Raw genomic sequence first — 24004 nt, 5'->3', positions numbered from 1 at the left:
TCACTGTTGTTAAGTGAGAGAACACAGATAGTTTCTGAGGGGTTGCAGAGCTGAAAGACCTATCTTCCTGCAGACATTTGCCTTGGGCTTTCTGGAACTCATTTCCTTATGTCTAGCTCCTGTCACATTCTCAGGTCACACCAGGTATGTGAGTTACCTGTGCACTGGCTTTGCTTTATAATTCACTTTGTGTGTGTGTGTGTGTGTGTTTTCCCTAAGAAAAACAATGTAGTAATCCTAAATCAAGTTAGAAAAAAAAAGTCCTAGAATGTAGACAGTAGAGTTATAAACACTTTATTTTGCTTTATTTTTCCTTTTTTGAAATACAAAATGTGCACATTGAGTTTACACAAACACGCGATGGCAAGTTTCAGTGTACATGTATTGTACTACTCTTAATTTCTACACTGGTGATAGCAGGGCAGCTTTCAACATCCTATCTCTACACCAGAATAGATACCTGATTTAGTGTTGCAAAGACAGTTGCAAATTTCCTCCTCCTGTAGCCTCTCTGTCTTTTTCATATTTCCACAAAACAGGGAAGATGAGTGTTTCTATAGTTGTGGCAGCTTTACAGTTTTGCCTTAATATCATTAAAAGGAATCTGCATTGTTGGAGATTTATGATAAGCTAAATCATAATGCAATCAGATGAGTTGTTCCATGTTTATATTCATTTCCTATGAAATCTTGGTAGCAGTTCCTAATATGATGGAATCAGGGTGTTTTCCTAGGGAACTCTGCTTGCTCTCTGTTCCTAGTCAGTTTTAAGGGTGGTCAGGTCTCTTTGTCCCTGAAGGGCTTATAAAACAAGCATACTGTGAGGATACCAGGATGTGGATGCTAGGAGAAAGGGATGGAATTGGACTTTAGTACTGTTGAAGATTGCTTGTTGTTGAGCGGTGCTATGTATTAGAGGACAGATAGCCCAATGTTTCACATATATCTGTAAACATCCTTGCTTTGTATCACACCCTCTTGAGCTTAGTGATCAAGTAGAAAACAGTCCACCTGTATAATGGAATAAATCCTAAATTATATGTATTTTGTAGGCCTTAGCAAGAGTATGCATCATAGAAAATAAATAAATGCTTAATAAAATAAGCTTTGTTAGACATATAATGACATATGATAACAAATGTAACTTGTTAAATGTTATTTAATAAAAGCCAGATAAATTGATGTCCTTAACAGAAGGTGGAGAATTCATAGAAATTGCGGCTGTGTGGGGCTTTTTGTTTGTTGCTATGGTTGTCATAATTTTGGTGGTTGTTGTTAATGTTATGTTAATGGAATTAAATGAAAATTGGTTTTTGGAAATTAAAAGCCGATGTAAATATTTTAGAAAACCCATTTAAAATCCTAGGACTGATAGCATACAAATGAGTAGCAAAATCACTGATATTTTAAAATCACTGATATGTGAAAGCCTCATTAATCCCTTGGCTAAAGAATCAAAACTGTGCTGGATTCTATTACTGCTGAATATTCACAGAGTATGAAATGAGTTAGAACATCTCATGAACTCAGTGACATTATGAAACAGATGCAGATTTATAATGGGAAAACACAAATTGGGGGGTGGGGTGGGGATGGTTTTATATTAAAACAAAGCTTGTTGCATAATATGCCTCAGTGTGAAGCTGAGCAATCTATGCTAAAAGTGGTAGCTCCATCTTTAAATGTGGTAGAGTTGTTCACATTGGTCTGAGAATTATTTGACAAGTTAAATCACATTTTCAAAGAGCTGCATGGAGCGCATTATATTTTCATCCTGTAAGAGAGAAATAGAAAAGCACTAAATTCAGTATATCTGCAGTGGGAAGTATACAGTTGTAGCCTCCTGTGTATTGACTTCTGCCAACAGCACACATTCTGTTTGCAAGACGCAAATGCCATTCTAGGCATTTCTCTGGTACACTACCATAAAGGCCTGTTCTATGTTTTCTTGTGTCTAGCAGGCTTAAAATACGTCATTTAAATTTTTCCTCTTATTAGCAGAGGATATTTCTCAAATCATAAAGCCAGAATGTTAATAGAGTTCGGGGGGGGGGGTAAATAAAAATGAGCAAATAAGAATTTTGACATCATAATCAAAGGTAGATCACAAACCACATCACAGTCTTAAACCCAGGAGCTGGCACACAATGTAGTGGATGTTTCTAGTGACCACATCACCTTTCCCTGCCTGCCAGTGATGACTAACACTGCGGCCTTCAGGAACCTTTAAAAATGAAAGTGTTCTCAGTGCCAGAGAGAGGTTCACTAAGTTTTAACTGTTGCAGTGGCTGGATTCATATTAGCATATTCTTAAGGAATGATAAACTGGATATTTTATAAACACTTAGAAATTACATGCCATATGCTCTTTGTGGGCTGTTTATCCTCATAAACGGTAGCTGCAAAGTCAGTCATTATAGTCACTTACATTGTGGATAATTGCACAATGTAGCATGAGGCTAGGGATGGGAGGGGGAGATGGGGGGAGAATGGTGGAAAGAGTGGCCCTGATAAAGAATCTGACATGCATGGACTTGTAACCTCTTAATAATATAAAAAGATTAAAAACTACTGAATAATTTAAAAAATACATAAAAAACAGGAGACAGAGAAGCTTCAGCAGAGCACAAATAAGTGTCTCTTAATCAGGTCAAAAAATAATAATTGTGGCTGAAGAGTAATGGCTTAAAAACAAATAACATCACTACGAAGCAATCTGATGTCACCAAGTTGAGTCTTGCAAAGACATCTTTGAAATAGCTGAGAAATGAATAGGTATCAAGAAAAGTGAATATGATGAGCAAATAGAGGGAAAACAAGAAGTACAACAAACTTTCCCTATACTTATTTTTAAAGTTCTTCACTATGCTACCCACTAGCAACTAGTACTGATTTTTCAGATGGCCAATCATAACCTACTTTTTTCCACTGAGTATTTGCAACTCTATTTTTTTGTAACAGAAGACCTACTGAGTTCAGCCCATTTCTTTTTTTTTTTTTATTGTGAAAATATTGTACAGAGGGGTTATAATTACATGGGCAAGATAATGAGTACATTTCTTATCAAGCATTGTGGCCTCCTCCTTTACCCACATTCATGAAAGCAATCTTATCTGTCTTTAAAAAAGCACATAAGCTTCATGCGTACTTTGCTGTGCTGGCATGTCGTTACATATCATATGCTAAGTCATGGAAAGGAGGAATTCCAATTGCCTATGTAAAGTTAAAATACTAATGGGTAAGTTTTATATCTCTAGGACTTCCAACATGGCCTACCTCAAAGAGAGATACTCTTGAAAGTTGACTGAAGAATGCATAAATTGGTGCTTGTTTTCAGAATATATCAGGGCTATTTGCCTGCTGTAGAAATGCCAGACTCAGGAAAATATAAAATATTTGGCTCAGTTCATGTTAGCTAACTAGCTATACTCATGGTGGCTATTAGAAAAACAAAAAGGCTAATTTTTCCTCTCATGACTTACTTTTTGGCAACTTTCGATGAACTCATCTATGGTAACAACCCCATCTTTATTTTTGTCCATTTTCTGTTGAGCAGGAAAAACAGCATTATCATTCAAACTTACTTCTTAATACCCCTTTGATACCCACTGAACCTGAGGTGGAGTGGAGGGAAGGCTAGCTTGCCCATCTGCTGATTTATGTGAAGTAACTAGTATAGCAGAAATACAGTGATTTCTTAGAACCACATGCAAATTGTTCCAGGCTGTATTCTCTAGAGTCATTCTGCCCTAGGTAAGAATTCTGTTTTGTCAACTTAACTGAGCTCAGGCAATCTGCTGAATCTTTCAGAGAATGTGTAAAATGAAAATAGTGAGAATTTATCATATCACAGAGGCCTGACAACTGGATGAAAATAACTTGTGTCTAGATTTCCATAGACTTTCCATGGTCTTAACTCAGTATGTTGTAATTGTGTGGACAGGTAAAATCTTGTTTTCTAAACATATCAGAGCTTAAGCAATTTACTGAACCTTTTGGAACCCTGTTTCCTCCCCCACCTCCAATCTGTAAAATGAACAAAATGAGAATTAGTCATTTCAGGGGGCCCTTGTGAGAACTGGGTGAAAATAACTAGTGGAACATGAGATTTGCTCGTGTTCTACTTAGGGTATAGTGAATGTTTGGTAACTATGGTTGCTAGTGCTACAATAATTTCAGAAAGACCTGCCAAATGGGTATAAGGGTGTTATTTTATCCTCCTTAGTAAAGATTATGTTTCCTTTGCAGTATCTAGAATCATGGAATGTTGCAAACCTTAGGAAACCTGTTCATGGTTTCCCTCCCACCATCTGTAACTTGTGTTTACATTCCTACCTGAAAGAATGTCTCCACATGCTGTCTGGGAGCATCTTCTTTGAGGACAGGATATGTGCATTTACCCATCATGTCATAAATGGCTTTCATTATATCAAGCATTTCCTGAAAAGGAAAGACACCTGCATGACGCTGCATACTGAGTATGAACAAACTAAGAAGCTATGACAAACTGTTTTCAATAGATTCTCCATGAGGTGCCTGTGGGTTTTCCATGGATGAAGGCAGTAAACAGACTTTTGCCTTAAAAGAGGCAGAATCAGAATATCAATCCATTTTGATCTTAGTTCAAAAACGGAACAGATTCCTGTGTGTCTAATGGGGACAAGAAAGGAATGTTCTGGATTTCCACTGTTTTACTGAGTTACATATTTGTACATTATTAATAATTGTTAATGATTCTTATTATAAATTGTAAATGATAATTATAAATAATCCATGAGCGACCTAGATAATAACAGATCAGTTTACAATACCAGGTGTGTGGCCCATACTCAACCTGGGTAGGATAAGATGATAGCAGTTTCATCCCTTGAAGGTCATTGTGAAAGTGATGTAGACTCTTGATTGACAGGTAACAAAGTAGAACATGGCAAATGAATGACTTATTGATGTCAGAAGCTAAACATGCCAAAACCCATTAATCTCAGTGCCTGCTCCTCTCCATACTCCCTTAGGTACATCCACTCTTCTTTATCATGATTACCAGATATTCCTCCTCCATCACCAGCTCAAAACTGGCAAGGAGAGGAAACTACACAGAATTGTAAATGGTTCAATAGTGTAGACTGTTCATTTTGGAATTAACTCAATTTTCCTGTGGGAGAAAATGTTTAGTAGACAACAAAAAGATATAAAACTGTATAATGAACATTTATACTGTAGAAACAGTCTGTGAAACTTTTGTTACAAATGTTCTAGTCAAGCTCGAGTGTGCTCCTGTACAGGAAGTACTGACTGTTTGGGATATATTCCAGACACTGAGCACTTAATATTTACAAGGCCTTCAGTTAGCCCCATTGGTGATACTATTCTCATCCTTGTGGCCTCTGTCTAACACACAGAACCCTGGAGTACTTAATCAAGCCACATTTGGGCCAGGTGTACACGTCCCTCTGTGTGCCTGATAGAGCAGGTTTATGTCACTGATCCTCGACCCTTTTTGTGAGTCCCTTGTTTAAAATTCAACTCTGGAGAAGCTGTTGAAGCACAGAGAGAAGCAGATCATTTGAACATGGAGTGTGCTGAGGATGTGACCCATCTGCACATTCTATATGGAGTCAGTTTGTAACTTGTCCTTTGTAACTTGCAGTGTTCTAAGTTAGTTTAACCAATGTGTCACAAGAGCATGCTAATCTGGAAGTCTTTCACATAGAACCTGCCTACAAGTGTGTTTGGAGAATCCACTACTATATCCAATTATTCCATAGGACAATTTCTTGATTGAAAAGTTCTGTTTCCATATGTGTCTGTGTGGGTATGTGTATGTGTAAATTTTAGACCAAATATTCAAACATGGTTTGGAAACATTCTCCCATCTCATTCTGACTATACTTTTTATTCCATTTCCAGGACTTCTTAAAATAGTATGAAAATAACTAGATGGGAGACCTGTTTTCTTTAGGAAGTGACTATAAACAAGTCCTATCCATTCCTACATTTTTGTTCTAGTATGTCTTTCTACCATCACTGCATAAAATACTTAGGATTTCCTGAAAAGATGATTCTTCAGACTAATAATTGCCATTGTTTAATATAAAGAAATGAAACTAGTCCAGTGATACGTATATTGATGAGGCATTGCTTACTTCTTTAGTGATGTAGCCATCTTTATTAATGTCATACAAGTTAAATGCCCAGTTGAGTTTTTCTTGTACTGTCCCCCGAAGTAAGATGGAAAGACCTTTGATGAAATCCTAAAACAGAAAATGACCGTTTATAATGATAAAATTTGGTCTTGAATAATAGAAGCAAAAGTAACACCACTTTGGATTTTGAACAGTCAATTAAATTTGCTAATTAAGCAGAGTTCTTGGTGGCCAGCAACAAGGCTCTTGCCTTAACATTCTCACCATCTTAGTTGGAAACTGTGAGTTGAATCCATGCTGGTGCTGGGGTATCCACATGGCAGGACACTTGGGTATAAGTGACTTTACAAGCGTGCACCATTTATAGAAAAGGATCTAATGATACTGTATTTAAAACACTCATGTTCACCCACCACCTTTCCCATGAAAATGATATAAGAAATGCAGGCTATCCACAGGAGACCAATTGTAGTCTTATTATTAGAATGAACTGATTGTACAAAGGGCTTTCATCATATTTCTATAGATCATATAAGCTAATTGATTATAGTCACTCCTGTTACACTTACCCTGTTGCTCTTTTTATATAATTTAACAGGCTTCATTATTCTATTTTCATGCAGGCAACTAAGTGTACTTCATCATTTTCTCCCCACTCTTGTCTCCAGTACCATGTCTCCCTCCCACTTTGTTCTTCCTATTGTATTACCTCTCTTATATTCACATCATTCCTATTTTAGGTCGAGATACTGTATATGAGAGAAAACATGCACTATTTTTCTGAGTCTGACTCATTTTGGCTGACAAGATGATCTTCAGTTCCATATGTTTTTCTGAAAATGATGTATTTTCAACCACAAAAACCCTCAGAGTAGTTTGCACAGTTACCTTACTGCATGAGGTAGTTACATATATTCTTTTGTGTATGAAAATGACCAGGGTGAGATCTATACCGCATTTCCCCTCACTTATTGGTAAAAGAAGGAAAAGATATAGGGATATGGCTTTATAATAACCTGGTTTTGTTCAAAAGTGACCTTTATTCATCTGGCAAGCTTTTGCTGAGTTTCTTAGTGACAGGCAATATGCCAGGAATATCTTGCTGGCTTCTTTGCTGACAATCAAAGACCACCATGGTTGAGACTGACACCTTGTGGGGAAGTTTCAATGATGTCCAGATGGAAAAACTTAAATCACCAAAGTCTGAAAAGCTTTAGAGAAAGTCATCATGTCAAGTGCATGTCTTCTTTTCTACTTGCTTACATGATTTAAAAAAGAAAAAGCATATAGGTGGTTTATTTTCTCTAGTAAGACCTCCCAGAATGGGCCAGAGAGTGGATGAACTATTAAATATTTGAAAGATATAATTTAGGAACTGTCTAAAACTTGCATTTACTTGGAATTAAAAATGTATCTCTAAAATAACAAGAAAAATATTTCCCCTAGTTTCCATCATGTAGAAGACAATTTGAAACAAAATTGTCTGCTAAATATTTTAGTATTCTTAAAGGTGATTATAAATGTATTAAATTATAAGGAAGTGCTTTATTTAGTCTCACAGATGACTTTCAAGATTGGTGAATTTTATAGTAGTACTTATAACTGTAAATAGCATATAAATCCAACATATTCTAGGAAAATATAAAAATTATAGTAAATCTAATCACATATAATCCTGATAGCTATACACATTAAACATTTCCATTCTTTCACATGTACACCTGAGTTTCTTTTAAAGCTATAAACGTGAATATATATATATTAAATATTTATATCTATACTAAACATAAATATTTTATCCAGTGTATAACATATGCACTGAATATATATTATATGTAATGTATTATTCAGTATGTTTTACTTAAAATTAATTATACGTTCTTTCCTAAGTAACAAAGTTCATTATGACATCATTTAAATAATTACGTATTCAGTTCAACCATAGGAAATTGCTGATACTTGATAATAGTTGCCAAAAGGATGAATTTCATATGGCTTGACCTAGTATGCAATCACATGACTTTCAAACCACAGACTGAGGTAAGAATTGCATTGTAAATGACTACTTGGGATAAACACACACATTCACACAACTGTACACTAGAAGCTATAATGATTATTCTGATGTCTCTTTCCCTCTTTCCTCCTTGAATTTTTTTTTTTTTTTTTTGGTCCTGTCGTGGGGCCTGAACTCTGGGCCTGGACGCTGTCCCTCAGCTCTTCAGCTCAAGGCTAGCGCTCTACCACTTGAGCCACAGTGCCACTTCCAGCTTTTTTCTTTTTGCTTATATGGTGCTGAGGAATCGAACCCAGGGCTTCAGGCATGCAAGGCAAGTGCTCTACCACTGAGCTACCTTCCCAACCCCTCCTCCATTAATTTTTAAAAAATATTATGTGTTGTTCTCTAATTTCAATACTAATGGTTACAACCTGAAATCTTTTTTTTTGGTCAGTCATGGGGCTTGAACTCTGGACCTGGTGCTGTATTCCTCCACTCTTCAGTTCAAGGCTAGCTCTCTACCACTTGAGCCACAACACCACTCCCAGTTTTCTGGTGGTTTATTGGAGATAAGAGTCTCATGGACTTTCCTGCCCTGGCCAGTTTTGAACTGTGATCCTCAGATCCCAGTTTCTTGAGTAGCTAGGATTATAGGTGTGAGCCACCGGTGCCTGGCTTACAACTTGAAATTTCTAATACTGCTTTGTGATATCAGAGATATTTCACCATCATTTTCTATTGTTGGATATATAAATTTTAATTTATCTTTAAATGATGTGGTGGTAAATATTTCTGTTTCCTTCATTTTGACTTATGTTCTTAGGGAAGGAGTGAGATTTGTGGGTATTGAGTTGCTGGTGGGGAAAGTTCATAGTAAAAGTGACTATAATTAGCAATGAGCCTTGTGAGATGGTTGGTATCAGGTAGCTCCTGTGTACTAGTTAATGTTCCCAGCCTCATCTATGGACTGTGTAATGTTATACAAGAGGGTGCTCAGAGACAATAAGTGACTGAGCCATAAAATAAAAGGCTCTGATGAACTGGAAACTGAACTTAGATCTCTCATTCAAACACTAAACTACATTTAAGCCAAAACTGAAGCAATGGGCTGTAATTATATAGAATAATATGCTACAAATATATGCTCTGTCCCTTTACCTGTCTGTAGAGGACATAATTGAAATAATGACTAACGTGATTCCAATTCAATTACTAATGACATTTTTAGAACATCTAGAATGTGTGAGAAATTCATAATTCCTGACATAAAATTACTGTTTTAAAATTTGGAAAATGGTTTTAACTAGATATGAGGTAGTGGGAAAATAAGATTATTCTAACAGTTACATGTCCAGGAACACTACAACAGACAGATACTGATTAAAAATCTGTCAGATCAGCCAGTTGTTAATCAAGATCTCAGATCTTACTAATATTAACTTGTGCTTTCTCTGTGCCAGGCAATTTTCTAAACTCTTTGTCTATATTTAATCTTAATAGCTTTGATGGAAGTATGACACAGAGGGACAAGAGCCAAAAGGAAGAGTTCTTGACTGCCCAACTACAACAGTTTGGGTAACGGCATGCACAAAGTCACGCTGGGTTATAACCCAAAACATAGATATTCATGGTTCTACAGTGATATAAATAAGGGGCTGAATAACCTAACAAATAGGAGAAAAGGGACAAATCACCCATGCAGAAAAACTCCAAGTGAGTTAGATGTTTTACTCTTAAGGAAATAGAGCCCATACCTCTAGTTTTTGTTTTGTTTTTTTAATCTGTGGATTGTTCATGATATATTTTTTTTTTTGGTTGGTCTTGAACTCTAGGCCTGGGCACTGTCCCTCAGCTCTTCAGCTCAAGGCTAGCACTCTACCACTTGAGCCACAGCACCACTTCCGGTTTTCTGATGGTTTATTGGAGATAAGTGTCTCACGAACTTTCCTGCCCAGGCTGGCATTGAACCGCAATCCTCAAATCTCAGCCTCCTGAGTAGCTAGGATTACAGAGCCACTGCCACCCGGCTCTGTTCATGATAATTTTTAACAAAGTGAAGTAGGAGGAGAAAGTGTAAAGGGAAATGTGATAAATACCACTTCAGCCAGATGTCCAAAGTCCATCAGTAGTCATAAGTCATTTTAATAATATATTCCTTGGCTCTTATGTGATTAAAAATGGCACTTTACCTCTGTAATCTTCCTGCCAAACACACATAGCCCCAGTTAAATCATGAGAAAAACATCAGACACATTCCCAGATGAGGGCCCTTTCTTCAGAAATACATGATCAGCTGTTCTTCAAAAAACTCAAGCCCTGGTGAATATGGGAAGAGAAACAGGAGAAAAGGAGGAAGCGGGGAACACTGTTCCACAAGAAATGTACTCACTACCTTACTTATGTAACTGTAACCCCTCTGTACATCACCCTTGCAATAAAATAAAATAACATAAGTGCTTTAATAGGAAAAAAAAAAGTCAAGGTTATTAAAAAGCCAGAAATTATGAGTACCTGCTACAGCCACCAGGAGCTGCAGAGACATGGCTAAGTGAACTGTGGAAGAGACCAAGTGAAATGTCAACTGAATGGCATCCTGGGTCCAAAACGAAACAAAGCTGAAATTAACTGAAAGCTGAGGAAATAAAGCATGAATGTGTGTGTCCATAGTGTGTCATTAACTGTCTCAACAGCCCTATGAATAGGTGATACGATGTGAAGTTGCCTCTTGTCTTCGTAATGGTTCTGTCTAGAAACTTTTGGTCTTAAGTTGCTTTTTGCTGTTGTTGGTCATGAGGCTTGAACTCAGGGCCTGGATGCTGTCCTTGAGCTCTTTTGTTCAAGGCTACCACTCTACCACTTTGAGCCACAGTGCCACTTCTGGTTTTTGAGTGGTTAGTTGGAGATAAGAGTCTCATTAGGACTTTCCTGCCCCTCCTGGCTTTGAACCATGATTCTCACTCAAATCTCAGCTTGCTGAGTAGCTAGGATTAGAGGTTACAAGCTTGAGCCACTGGTGCCCAGCTAAATTGCTTTTCTAATGGATTTTGAAAAGAAGAAAATAGACGTCAACAGCAGCCCAGGTGATGAGCCCATGCCTTGAGAGGAGCTGAAGTCTACAGAATTTTGTCACGGTAAATGGGAGAACATAGTCTCCACCACCACAACAGTTCTGATTCTTTTGCGAATCATCAGCAATCTCAAGAGTAATAGGGTTGATAAATATTAAGTAAATAAATGAAATGAGAACACAATGTGTGTGTGTCTGTCTGTCCTGAGGCTTGAACTCAGTGCCAGAACTGTCTCTGAGCTGCTTTTGTTCAAGGCAGATGCTTTACCATTTGAACCACATCACCACTTCCTGCTTTTTCTGAGTAGTTTATTGGAAATAAGACTCTTCGGTTTTCCTGCCTGGGCTGGCTTTGAACCGTGATCCTCAGATCCTCAGCTTCATGAGTAGGTAGGATTATAGGCATGAGCTACCAACACCTGACTTTGAACCTAAGTTTTACTTCTACTTCCTCTCCAGTGAAAGCAGAGCTCCCCAGAAAGTTAGAGAACCAGCATAAGGTAATAATAGGAAGCAGAGGGTATATGTGTGTGTGTGTGTGTATGAGAGAGAGAGAGAGAGAGAGAGAGAGAGAGAGAGAGAGAGAGAGAGAGAGAGAGAGAGAAGGGAGGGTAAGGGTTGGAGGAAAAGAAAGGGGGGGGGCTTTGAGGGACATGTGAAAGATAAAACTCAATGACTGATAAATCAGATAAAATTCTAGGCCAAGGGATACATTTCTTAAAATAATACCTCCCATTATTTTGAAAGAAAATTACTAATTTGACCTCAGCATTTATTTTGGAAAAAATCTCACAGTCACAGCTGGTGTTTTTATAGAGAAACACTTTCAGTCGGTTCCTTGGATGGCAAAGCTATTAGATTTGGGGTTGGCGGTATTTGTTTCCACTGAACAGCTCTGGGGTATGAGGCCCACATTCTGTCGTATGAATTGGACTGTCAGTGAATGGCATTTTTCTGTCACTTTTAACTGGCAGCTCTGGAGTCACGTGATCAGCTATATGGACCACTCCATGGACCTATTCCAGAATTGTTGTAAAGAACAGAACATGTTAAAACTTTAATATACAACATAGCTTGCATACTTGGGAGATTCTAGGCAATGTGTATTATGGTGATGGGACTGTCAAATAGTGAGTTGTATAGGTAACAATGATGTCATTAATCAGTGATTTTTTGGACTAGGTGTATTACTAAATAGTAATAATGACAGCTGGTGATAGTAATTACATGAATCCAAATTTTACACATCATCTGACAAACATTTGCCTCAAGCTCTCAAGTAGGACAGAGGCTGTAGAAATAGGAACACAGTTGGAAAATGATGGCCTACCACTTGTTTTTGTAAATAAAACTTTATGAAATCCAGCTACATCCATTTGGTTAGGTATTGTCTTTGCTCACAATTGCTCCAAGAGCAGAACTGAATGCATGGCAAAGAGATAATGATATCCAGAAAAATTAAATACTATTACATAATTACCTAGATACAATTCCTAAAATAACAAAAGTTAAACCATCATCAGTATGATTGTTGTATAGCTATTTTTATTACTAGTGGTAAATTGAACATTTAATACAGTTCATGTTTATTATAATGAGATACAGATATGCCCTGTGTAATATCAGAGTGATCATCTGGCTGTTGCATGAAAACATTCAAAAAGAGATTACTGTGTAATGCGATGGCAGTTGTTACTATTAATTATTTTTGTTAGAGAAATTCCATAAGTAATTATTATGGTTAACATCAGTAAGTGTTGGCCACATGCTTGGTGCTAGAGGCAGAGCCAATCCGTTACTGACATCATTACTTTTACATTCTTCAATTGACCTGTGATTTTTCCTTGCTTGCTGATGTTTTATTGATATGAACATTAAGGCCTGGAGAGTTTAAATACTTAGCCCAAGCCAGAAAGGAGTTTAGATCAAATCATTCTTAAACCCAGGACCTCTCCTGACTTACTTATTTTGCCCTTCAGGTAAAAACAGATTAAGTATGAAATTTCTTTTTTCCTTTATCTGAAAATCAAAATACTCTCCATCTCCCAGTAAACTGTTGATTGCTACTCAAAACATGTTTCTTCTCTAACCTTTCTGTGTCCCAGAGACTTTCTGAATAGCTAATCAATTTAGGAAAATCAATTTAGTAGCCTAGTTTTAAATTTGTTTTCATTTCGACAATTATTAATTTAGCTATTAGTATGCCTTTAGAAGAAAAGGCACTGTACCCACTATGCATTTCACTCATAACTGTCACAACTAATTCCCCAAATTGTAACCAACATTCATCATCATTACTGGCCTCTTACATACAATTATAAGAGCATTGTTATGTGTAATTCCACATTATTCCCTGGCTAAAGGCATATGCAAACTTGGGCATACGTGTTATAGGAAAGTACTTCACTGGGTTTTTGTCTCTGTCATCCTCTTTGTCAAATCTGGAACTTTTGACTCTCACATTAGAAGCACATAGAGGCAGTGCTGGAATCATTCTGGGGAGTATACAGGTAACAATAATGTGATATTAAGTGATATTCTCCAGGGCTGTCTAAGCTAAAGCTGCTACAGTGGAAGAAGCATTAGAGACCATTCAACACCTAGTTCACCCTCACACTGCTCTTCTGCCTCCTACCTCCACCCAACTGCTGCCCCTCAGACAAGCAATGCTATTTTCCTTGTGACGAATGGCAACATTACCCTCAGAGAACAGCTCGGGGCGGATGACCTGCCAGACAGCAGTTCCTGATACTTCTTCCCATTCCTTCAAGTGATGGAGCAGTGACAACTTGTCCCAAATACCTCCAGACACAAAGTCTTAGATGAGAATCAACCAGGTCTTCCTGTGACTTTGAACTATTTCAATGACACATCCCTTCCTCACCTCCTAACCCCAGTTCCAAGTCCATTTAGAGTTAAGGCAAATGTTAGTACCCCGGAAGTCAACAGAAGCTGCAGTGCAATACTGTCTTCCCATGGCTGCCAAGTCATCAGTCTCCTTCCTCTGCCCTGCCCCATGTTTCTATTTGGCCTACAGGGCTGTGTGCTGGGTCTGACTTTACAACTCTTGGAGTTTGGGTCTCTGCACAGAAAAAGTCTGACTCCATTTTCTCTTCATTCCTAGGTCTGATATTCTCTTTCTTGGCTTCTGTCTCATGCTTCAGTGTTTCCTATGTCAAACTTTTCCTCTCTTGGCCAGTTTCTGCTTTTCCTTCAGAGTTAATCAACTCACCAGCAGGAATCCTGGCTACAGCCCCTTCTGCCCCTGGTGCATTGGCCTTGAAAGACCTATTCCATTAATTGATTTTCTCAGTCATGATCCAGTTTCTGCTCACATATAAACTGCATCCTCCTTCACCTGTGTTCAAAATATGCCTCCGAAATTGCATCACTTTTAGTATATTTAGATATCTATGTTGTGTATATATGTACGTATGTACGTATCTATGTATGTATGTATGTATGTATGTATGTATGTATGTATGTATGTATGTATGCATCTATCTATCTATCTATCTATCTATCTATCTATCTATCTATCTATCTATCTATCTATCTATCTATCTATCTATCTATCTATCTATCTATCTATCTGTCTGTCTATGCCACAGAAACCAAACAGAGCTGTTTAGAATATAAACCAACAGATGAGTAATACATTGTACTCCTTGTTTTCCCCCATAATAAAAGGTACTTGTCTTACAGATGATCAAAGTTAATGTATGATTTTTTTTAGCTAGCAGTTTGTTTCAGGGATATTACTACCTATGACCTGCTATGGATCCAATGAATCACGGTGACGACCTCATTGTCTGTATGTGATGAATATCTATCACTGTATATAAGTGTGTTTCATGAGCACCCATAACATATTTTATTTTACTAGATGCTTATATACAATATTTCAGGGAGCAACATTGCATGTTTTTCCTATAGATCACTCCATTTATACACTTACAAGTCATTTCCTTATCAACTTGTCAGGCTGGTGAATACAGTATTTTCTGTATTTATTTTCTTGTCTGTGCCACTTACTTGGCTTTCCACAGAGGAACTTTTGAGTCTATTATCTTTGTATTTCCAAGGCCTACCACAGTAAATGGCCCATGGTAGTTGCCAGAAAATGTTGGCTCACTCAGTTGTTTCTGGGATTGTTCTAATAGAGTCGATGGAAAACACACTCAAACAGATGTAAGATATTTTCAAATAAACTACCCGTGGATTGTTACTTGTATTTTGAAAGAGAAGAGCAGCTTCTTGGCAATTGAATCAGAGGAGAGCCCTTGAGCTTTTCAAAAATGATCAAATCACCTACCCCCAATTTTCCCACTAAGAAGATTAAAATCCCTTTCCAAGTATCAAATAATGCAAAAGTCTCACCTCAAAACTCACAGCTCCATTGTGGTCTGTATCAAATGCATTGAAGAGAAAGTGTGCATATGTTGTAGAGTCTGGAATATCAAAAAGAGAAGATCATTCAGTTAGTACTTCCATAGCTTATGGGAGACTTGGCTAGCAGGTTCAAATCCCTTTTATTTACAAAACAAAAAAAAAAGAGGAGAAAAATAAATGTTACTTTTTTTAGCTTGTGTTTTCTTTCCAACTAAATGGCCACCCTGTCTCAGTAAAGGGTTGAAACTTGAGATCCAGAAGATAGACAAAAGACAGGAACATGATCAGAAACCGCAGCTGACATTCTCTGTGAGTTTCTGGCTGGACACATGAAAGCCTTGGATATTGAGTAGCAACACTGGGGTAATGGTCTCATAGATGAGGGTGGAGATTAAGTGACTTGTGTCTGGAATTGGCTGATGCTTGGCACAGGCTCTTTCTAGAGGTAATGTGCATATCAACGATGAGAGTACCTGTTCTTATTGAGACTTAAATAATACTAGGAATCATAAAAGGATATTGGGACTCAGAGAGACTAAGAAATGTGTCCAGGGCTGGGAAGGTGGCTCTGTGGTAGAGTGCTTGCCTTGCATGCATGAGGCCCTGGGTTCAATTCCTCATAAACACATAAACCACATAAACAGAAAAAGCTGGAAGTGGCGCTGTGGCTCCAGTGGTAGAATGCTGGCATTCAGCTAAAGAGCTGAGGGACAGTGCTCAGGCCCTGGGTTCAAGCCCAGAATTTTGTTTTGTTTGTTTGTTTTTAAAGAAAACATGTCCAAAGTCACAATCCACAATCAGTAAGGGGTTGGTCTGAGATCTGAAGAATCTGAGTCAGAGCCTCTGGCCAGACTAGTCAGTTGATGGATTGAGAACAGCAGTGATTTAGACAATGTCTGAGGCCAAGTTGGAGGGAATAGGTGATCCTCAGGATCCTAGATGGCTCATGCCTGTGAGCCTTGCTACTTGGGGAACTGAGAACCGAAGAACTGAAGCTCAAGGCTAGCTGGGGCAGAGAAGTCTAGGAGAGACTGCCTTGAAAATAACCAACAAAAAAACAGGGCTAGAAGTGTGACTAAAATGGTAGAACACCAGCCTAGAAAGTTCAAGACCCTAGGTTTAACTTCATCTCCCTCTCCAGAAGCCCCTACCCTGTGTGATCCCTGGGGAAGATTTTCTGTTCTGGGTTGTAGGGACCAGTATGAATAGTCCTCTATCCCCCCTTTCTTATGCTGCTTTCTAAGGACACCGACATCCTTTGAAATCCACCTCTTCCTCTTTGTTTGAGCCTCACACCCCCTTTCTCTCCCTAATCTAGCTCATCTCTTTTCTTATTTAAAAACTGTATTTTTTTTTCCTTGTTGCTTTCTTAGTGCTCAGCTCTCATTCTAAAGTGCTTTTATGCTTGACCTTGGATTATATTTACATGATTATTTTAAATGTTTCATCTCTTGGGTTCTAGCCTTTTGTCTTAACCTTTTGTTTTGTAAGAAAATGTAACCTTTTAGCTCATTGGTTCTAGCATTTTATTGTCTGCTGCAAGTCTCATCTTTTTTTTATTTCCTGACTTTTAGCTTGTATTTTTATTGGGATTTAATAAAACTTCAATATGGTTTTCCTTTATAAATTGATTTTAAAGGGCTACCAAGAAACTAAGAGCAGCAGGAATTGAGAATTGCCTTGTTTGATTAGAGAGGTGGCCCTCTCCCCTTTCCCAGTAGCACTGCTCCACTTATTTGAAAGTTTTTCTTTTCTGCCAGAATCCAAGTTTCTATGGGACTATGGAATACTTTGAGATTGTTTTCCTGAACACTTCAGGAAATATATCACAGTTAATGATATAGAAATGCGTGCCTTTCATGAGGCAGACCACATACTCAATTTCTCAAAATATGAGTGGCATGTCAACTCATCTCTTACCATGAAATAAAATATGAACAGCCACTTATTTATTTAGTTGGGGGGGGTCTGATACAGGGGCTTGAACTCAGGGAACTGTGTTCTTGTTTGACTTTTCCACTCACTCTGGTGCTCTACTACTTGAGTCATGCCTCCTCTTTGGAAATAAAGACTCTCAGACTTTTCTGCTTGGTCTGTCTTTGAAGAGGGGTCCTCAGATCTCAGCCTGTTGAATGGTTAAGATTACAGACATGACCCACCAGTGACATTTGGCTCAAAGTCACTTATTTTTTTATTATAGAAATTGCTAACATTATATTTAATGAACTAAGCAGGCACCATCATTTGTCTTAAACAATAAATAAAACCATCATGTCTAGAGTGGATGTCTATCTAGCATCGATGGATTATTACAGGAAGGAATCTTTGGATGTGCCAGAGGTTTGATGGGCACTTGGCTAGGTGCAATTGCTGGGCTGTTCCATTATGGAAGAATCAAGGTTGATGGCCAATTTTATTTTGCAAAGTTGTTTTGCACTCAACAGTACTTTTTCATAGATTTCTTGAACTATTCAACACCCTTTATGGAGATAGGAGCTGTTAGGCATTATGTTAAATTTATTTTCAGGGCTGAAAAAATAAGAGATTTTGCCTGTTTTATAATGAGCCTCATTTGCTTAATGGTCTCTTGCTACCCTGTTTACACAATCAAGGCAAATATCTTTATCGAAGTGAGCAACAACTCACTGTGAGTAATAGCGCTGAGTAGATAATGTTTGCATTTAACAAGGTTTTCAAATCACAGTCATGTGGCTACATGATAATTACTATTATTCCTGAATGGGGTTTCCCTAGTTTGCAAGTTTGGCATCTGGTAATGACACTTAGAGTTCACTAACGTGGCCCAGAGGATTTGTTCTTCTCAGTGCTCTTTGGCAATTCTTCTAGAAGTTAAGCCAATTTTCCAGGCTACATTTCATCACGTAGGAAGCTTTCGTTAATGGCAGGGTGCTTGAATCTTGTATCTCAACTTTAGCAAAGCTTAACCGTGAGTCCTTTACAAATCAACATTTCTTTGACGCAATTTCTCTTTCTGCAAACATAAAATATAAAGTCTTCATGGAATTTAAATGAGATACTATAATAATATGTGAAATGTTTGGGAACTTGTTAAATATTCAAAAATATTAGTTCATCCCATTATTCTTTCATAAATAATCCACACTCGTGTCAATTGCATAGAAAAGTTGTTGTGATCTTTTCTCAAAGTGTAACATCTTCACCTATAAAGTTCCTGGTTTCAAGAAGTCTCTATGTATCTCAGTGACTGGAGTAGAGCTGTGTAAAAGAGCATATGTTTAGTTTTTCGAGTTAACATATGCTTAGAATTATTCAATGAGTTGAGTTTTTCATTTTTATTTTAGTCTTAAGTGTCCCAGATGCCTTGCATACACTTGCTTCCCAGTGAATATTTACTGACAGATTTTTTTCACTGACGCCCATTCCCATTCATTTATTCCCTTAGTAGCTAATTAAGGACCTATTATAGTCAACCTACATGCAAAAACTCTATGACACAATTAAGAAGAGCTGAGAAGCTGCAGTTTGCATGGACTTCCATTGTTCATGAGTTAAGAATTATACCCACCATCTTGTACCATACATAGGTAGAGTTAGAATAGTATTTCTGTAACTATTCAATGAATAGTCCCAAGCCTCTGTCCTTGCTTTAGAGTATATATACTTCATTCTCTTCAAGCAACATGTTTCTATTTAGCTAGTCCAGTTTTTCTGATATCCATCAAGAACACCAAACTTGTGATGCCTGGTAAAGCCCTTGTGTCTTTGAAAGAGGTACAAGCCTGACATAAAACATATTCCATGAGGTGTTCTGTGCAGAAGGAAAAGCATTTTCATGGGGAAATGTGTGAGACAGTCTAATGGACAGACACCTAGCTGTTACTGTTCCTAACGAGAGAAACCTGCTGCTTTCGGACATTCTATCCCAATAAATGATGCGCACATGCGGAGCATGGCTATCACATGATTCTCCTGCACCTGAGATGGTGCTCTTCCTTCCTTGGGATAATTTCTGTTGCTAACATCACTGTAAGACACAGTGTGCTGGAGTAATATTAACTAATGTTAAAATTTGAAGTCATCAATCTTTAAAATATTTCATTCCCTTCAAAGATGCCTGGTACTTTTAGATTTATGAATTCAATTAACATGAATAATCAAGGAATTTGCAAGAGAGTAAAAATGATTTTTTTTCTTCCCCAAATCCCTTTGGGCTTGTAACAAGAATCCTCTGCCAAGTTAAGTATCTCTGTGTAAGCAGACATTCTGTAATGTGGGAATGGCGGTTTTGAAATAATGATACCATGTTAATGTGGAGCTGTATTCAGTTTGTAGCAATGTAATAACTTGATTTGAAGCAATTAAAAATAATGATCTCCATCTGTGTTGGTGTTGCAATACCCATACCTGTCAGTATGTCTGCAGAAACTGAGATGGTCCAAGATGGTTGGTCATTAAAAAATTCTTCTGGGTACTGGTGGCTCATGCATATAATCCTAGTTATGCAGGAGTAACTAGTCCATGAGACTCTTATCTCCAACTAATCACTCAAAAACCAGAAGTGGTGCAGTGGTTGAAAGTGGTAGAGCACTAGCCTTTAGCAAAAGAGCTCAGGAACAGTGCCCAGGCCCTGAGTTCAAGAATTTAAAATCATGTAGAAATATATATGAGGCAAATAAATGCTGCTCAAATTGTTCCTTCATTAAAGAAGACAGTGGGTATGTTAAAATCATAGCCATAACACTCTGGGGTCTCTTAGAACCACTTCCTGTGTGTTATGTAATGGTGGAGGTCACAGGGTAATTGTCACCTGTGGAATAGCCAAGCCTATAGAATAACAGGTATTCATGTGTCTCCTGAGAATTCTATTTTAAGTCTTTAAAAACTTGTCTTTAAAAATCCCTCTGATTTGATAATTCATACATAGAATTGTCTTGTACTCATGGAAATGGCCTGAACCATATGCATTAGAAACTAAAGGGAACTGTATTTTTGCATAAAATGACAAATATTCAAGAGATGTGTACTGTTCAATACCTTTTACAAACATAGCTACCATGTCACATGGGTGACACTCATTCATTCATCCATCCATTCATTCATTTTGCAAGAAGTACCTATCAGGTGTTTTTGAAATATATATTTTATTGTAAAAATACTGTACAGAGGGGTTACAGTTACATGAGTAAGGTAATGAGTACATTTCCTATTGAATTGTTACCTTCTCCTTAGGTGTAATTTTTTTTAACTAGTCATTGTCTCATGAACTTTGGATATAGCAGTAGAGAAAGCCACTACTGCTATAGTTAATTATATCAGCATTGACTTCAATGACATCTATCAATAGACTTTTTGGTTATAGCATTCTATCTCTTTGTTTTTATTTTCAGTACTTTTTTTTTTTTTTTTTTTTTGTCGGTCGTGGGGCTTGAACTCTGGGCCTGGGCGCTGTCCCTCAGCTCTTCAGCTCAAGGTGAGCGCTCTACCACTTGAGCTACAGCGCCACTTCCAGTTTTCTGGTGGTTAACTGGAGATAAGAGTCTTATGGACTTTCCTGCCCGGGCTGGCTTTGAACTGCCATCCTCAGATCTCAGCCTCCTGAGTAGCTATGTGACCAGCTGTGACCTCCTGTGACTGGCTATTCCTTTTTTTTTTGTAAATTTTCTTTAAGTTATTGAACAAAAGCATCACCATTTAACAAAGTAGTTTAGGACTACAATGCATCTTGATCAATGTCACCCCTTTCCATATTCTCACCCATCCCTCCCCTACTCACCCCTTCTCTCATTCTTCTTAATTTTGTAAGCTATACATTGCATTCCTGACTGCATTCTTCCCTTCTTCTCCTCTTCATTTGTCTGCCCTTTTCCCTTTGACCTCCCCCCACCCCTCTCTCCCTGCTTTGCATTGCTGAATTGTGGCTTTGTCTTTCTAAAGAATTACACTGAGTTCTCCCTTGAAGCATTTGTTTCCGTTAATGTATTTGTGTACACAAATACTACACAACATAGTTACTTGTAAGTTTATAAGCTAAATCTAACTTCCATTCTCTTCATTTTCATCAGTCAGTTTTCCTGTCTGTGGCTATACATTATCTCTTTCCTTCATGAATTCCTTAATATGTGCCAATACTTCCAAGCTTGACTCAGAGGGTTCAAAACTTTCTAACTCTTCCCAGTAACCCCATTTACATCATGGACTTAACCACTGCTTTGTAGCAAATAATCCCCAATCTCTGGCTTTTTCTGTGACCTGGAAATTTCAATGAACCTGTTGATTGTAACTAGCCACAGGCACCTCACAGCTATAACAAGGTCATCATCCCTACTATGTTTCTACTCCTCCTGTAACCTGTTTCCTCCTATTAGAAGATCCTGTTATTCTGGAACTTATCATAAAAAGCCAATAAATCCAAAAGCTGCTATTTTCAGTCTATATATCTTTTTTTTTTTTTTTTTGGTTGGTCATGGGGCTTGAACTCTGGACGTGGGCGCTGTCCCTACGCTTTTCAGCTCAAGGCGAGCGCTCTACTGCTTGAGCCACAATTCCACTTCTGGTTTTCTGGTGGTTTATTGGTGATAAGAGTCTCACAGACTTTCCTGCCCAGGCTGGCTTTGAACCGTGATCCTCAGGTCTCAGCCTCCTGTGTAGCTAGGATTACAGACGTGAGCCACCAGTGCCCAGTTTCATGTATTTTTTAAATAATTTATTATACATGCCTGTCCTTTTTTTAAAATCACATTAGATGTTTATAATTGATTCCTGCCTCCCTTGTTTAAAGGTTTTATTTTGCTTCCTCAAATAACCTCCTAATTTAGGTTCTTGTTGACAGTATCTACTGTCTTAAATTAATTTTCCAGAATTAGCAGTGAACAATAAACATGCATCTGACCATTATACCTCACCCTTCATCCTATCAGTGTCTTTAGCATTAGCAAAAGACAAATTCTCATTTCTTAACATTTGCACCCATGGCTCAAGGATGCTTCACCCGAAATCCACTTCCCAAATCCTAGCACTTTCTCGCAAACCTTTATTTTTCATGTTTTGTCCTCTTGCTTATTCTCCATATATCTAGGATGTCTGCAGGGTCTTCAAATGCTGGCCGAAATCACCCTCAGCAGGGAAACATCTCTTGAGAGCTATGCTAAGGATCAGAAGGACTAAGAACTTCAGAAATGGATTGACCTCTGGTATCTTCATTTCCATATTTACTCATAGAAGAGGTCACAGGTTGAATTGGTGTTGATTGGTGAGAGAGGGGCTGCCCAGAGTCAGGCACATATGAGGCGCCTGAGAACAGACTGAACTTGAGCTTTTTCATTTCTTCCTGCTGGTACAATGATGCCACCTTGCTCTCTCAGCGTCATGTTTTCCAAACTGCGCCATTCCACCTATAATTTATTTTGACATTTTATCTCTGCCACACTAGACAAAAAGATAATATACTTAGGGGTGGGGGGCTGTAATTTCTTTCCCATTAGTGAGACTTCACATACAACTGGTGCTAGGCGGGGTTGGAGATGGATATCTGCTGAATGATTGGAGGAAAAAGTGTCAGCAATGGAAATGATCTCTTCAATCATCTCTAAAATGTACAAAACATCTCTGTGCTTTCCTGGCATTAGCTTTCCAATGAAAATCCCACCTGAATATCACTTTTCTATCAGTGCAAGGGTCACAGTGAAAAAAGGGAAAGAGGAGGGCGAGAAATAAATTAGACGAGGCTCCAGGAAAATCAAGGTTATAACCGAGACCTACCATTGAGTTGAAATGTGACCCTGAGCCTACTGTTTAACTTCTCTGAGTTCCAGATTTCATATCTGTAAACTGAAGCTAATTAAATTTTCTCTAATTCTGAGAGTTGAAAACTAAAAAGAATGGTGATGTAAGTTAAAGAGCCTCGTATCTCTCTCTCTCTCTCTCTGTGTGTGTGTGTGTGTGTGTGTGTGTGTGTGTGTGTGTGTGTGTGTGTATCCCTTGCTTATTTTTACTCAAGGTTTCCATTCAACCTCTTGAAGCACTATTCTAATTTTGGCTCTTAAAAAATTATTAGTAATTGGAGATTCGAGTCTCATTGATTTTCCTGTCCTGTAGGACTTGAAACCACAATGCTCAGAACTCAGCTTCTTGAGCAGCTAGAATTCAAGGTACCTGTTTGCCTTGTGTCATTTTTAAGGACCCATGCAAAAGTCAGGAGCAGTGAGCTTTTGAGACACGGGACAAGGCACACATTACTTGTATGAAACTTAAATGTAATCTCTTAGATATTTGGTAATTTGGAAGCTGCTCACTTTTATGATACACTGAAACTTCTTTGCACTTGAATGCTGGGTATTAATTATTCTACATAAAGATTTTTAAAATGCAGAAACGTGCCATGAAAGATTAACCCAATCTTGAGTTGGCAAGCATAATTCTAACT

At 37.9% G+C, this 24004-nt stretch overlaps 1 protein-coding gene across 4 annotated transcripts in view; it reads right to left on the bottom strand.

The window, feature by feature from the left end:
* Positions 1-278: 278 nt before the first annotated feature.
* Positions 279-24004, bottom strand: part of Kcnip4 (potassium voltage-gated channel interacting protein 4) — an 896578-nt gene continuing 872852 nt past the window's right edge. For all 4 annotated transcript variants that reach the window (XM_070012219.1, XM_070012218.1, XM_070012217.1 and 1 more), the window contains exons 4-8: positions 15589-15659; positions 6143-6250; positions 4335-4439; positions 3482-3544; positions 279-1773 (exon numbers count right to left, since the gene is read on the bottom strand). In XM_070012219.1, the coding sequence (XP_069868320.1) occupies positions 1726-1773; positions 3482-3544; positions 4335-4439; positions 6143-6250; positions 15589-15659 (395 nt within the window). In that variant the 3' untranslated portion in view covers positions 279-1725. The remainder of the gene's footprint in view (positions 1774-3481; positions 3545-4334; positions 4440-6142; positions 6251-15588; positions 15660-24004) is intronic.

Source organism: Dipodomys merriami, unplaced genomic scaffold (assembly GCF_024711535.1).
Source record: "Dipodomys merriami isolate MVZ:Mamm:240054 unplaced genomic scaffold, mDipMer1.0.p SCAF_9, whole genome shotgun sequence".
In the NCBI taxonomy this organism is placed as follows: domain Eukaryota; kingdom Metazoa; phylum Chordata; class Mammalia; order Rodentia; family Heteromyidae; genus Dipodomys; species Dipodomys merriami.
Note: the sequence above shows the minus strand (reverse complement) of the source record. Positions and strands in the feature narration are given on the sequence as shown.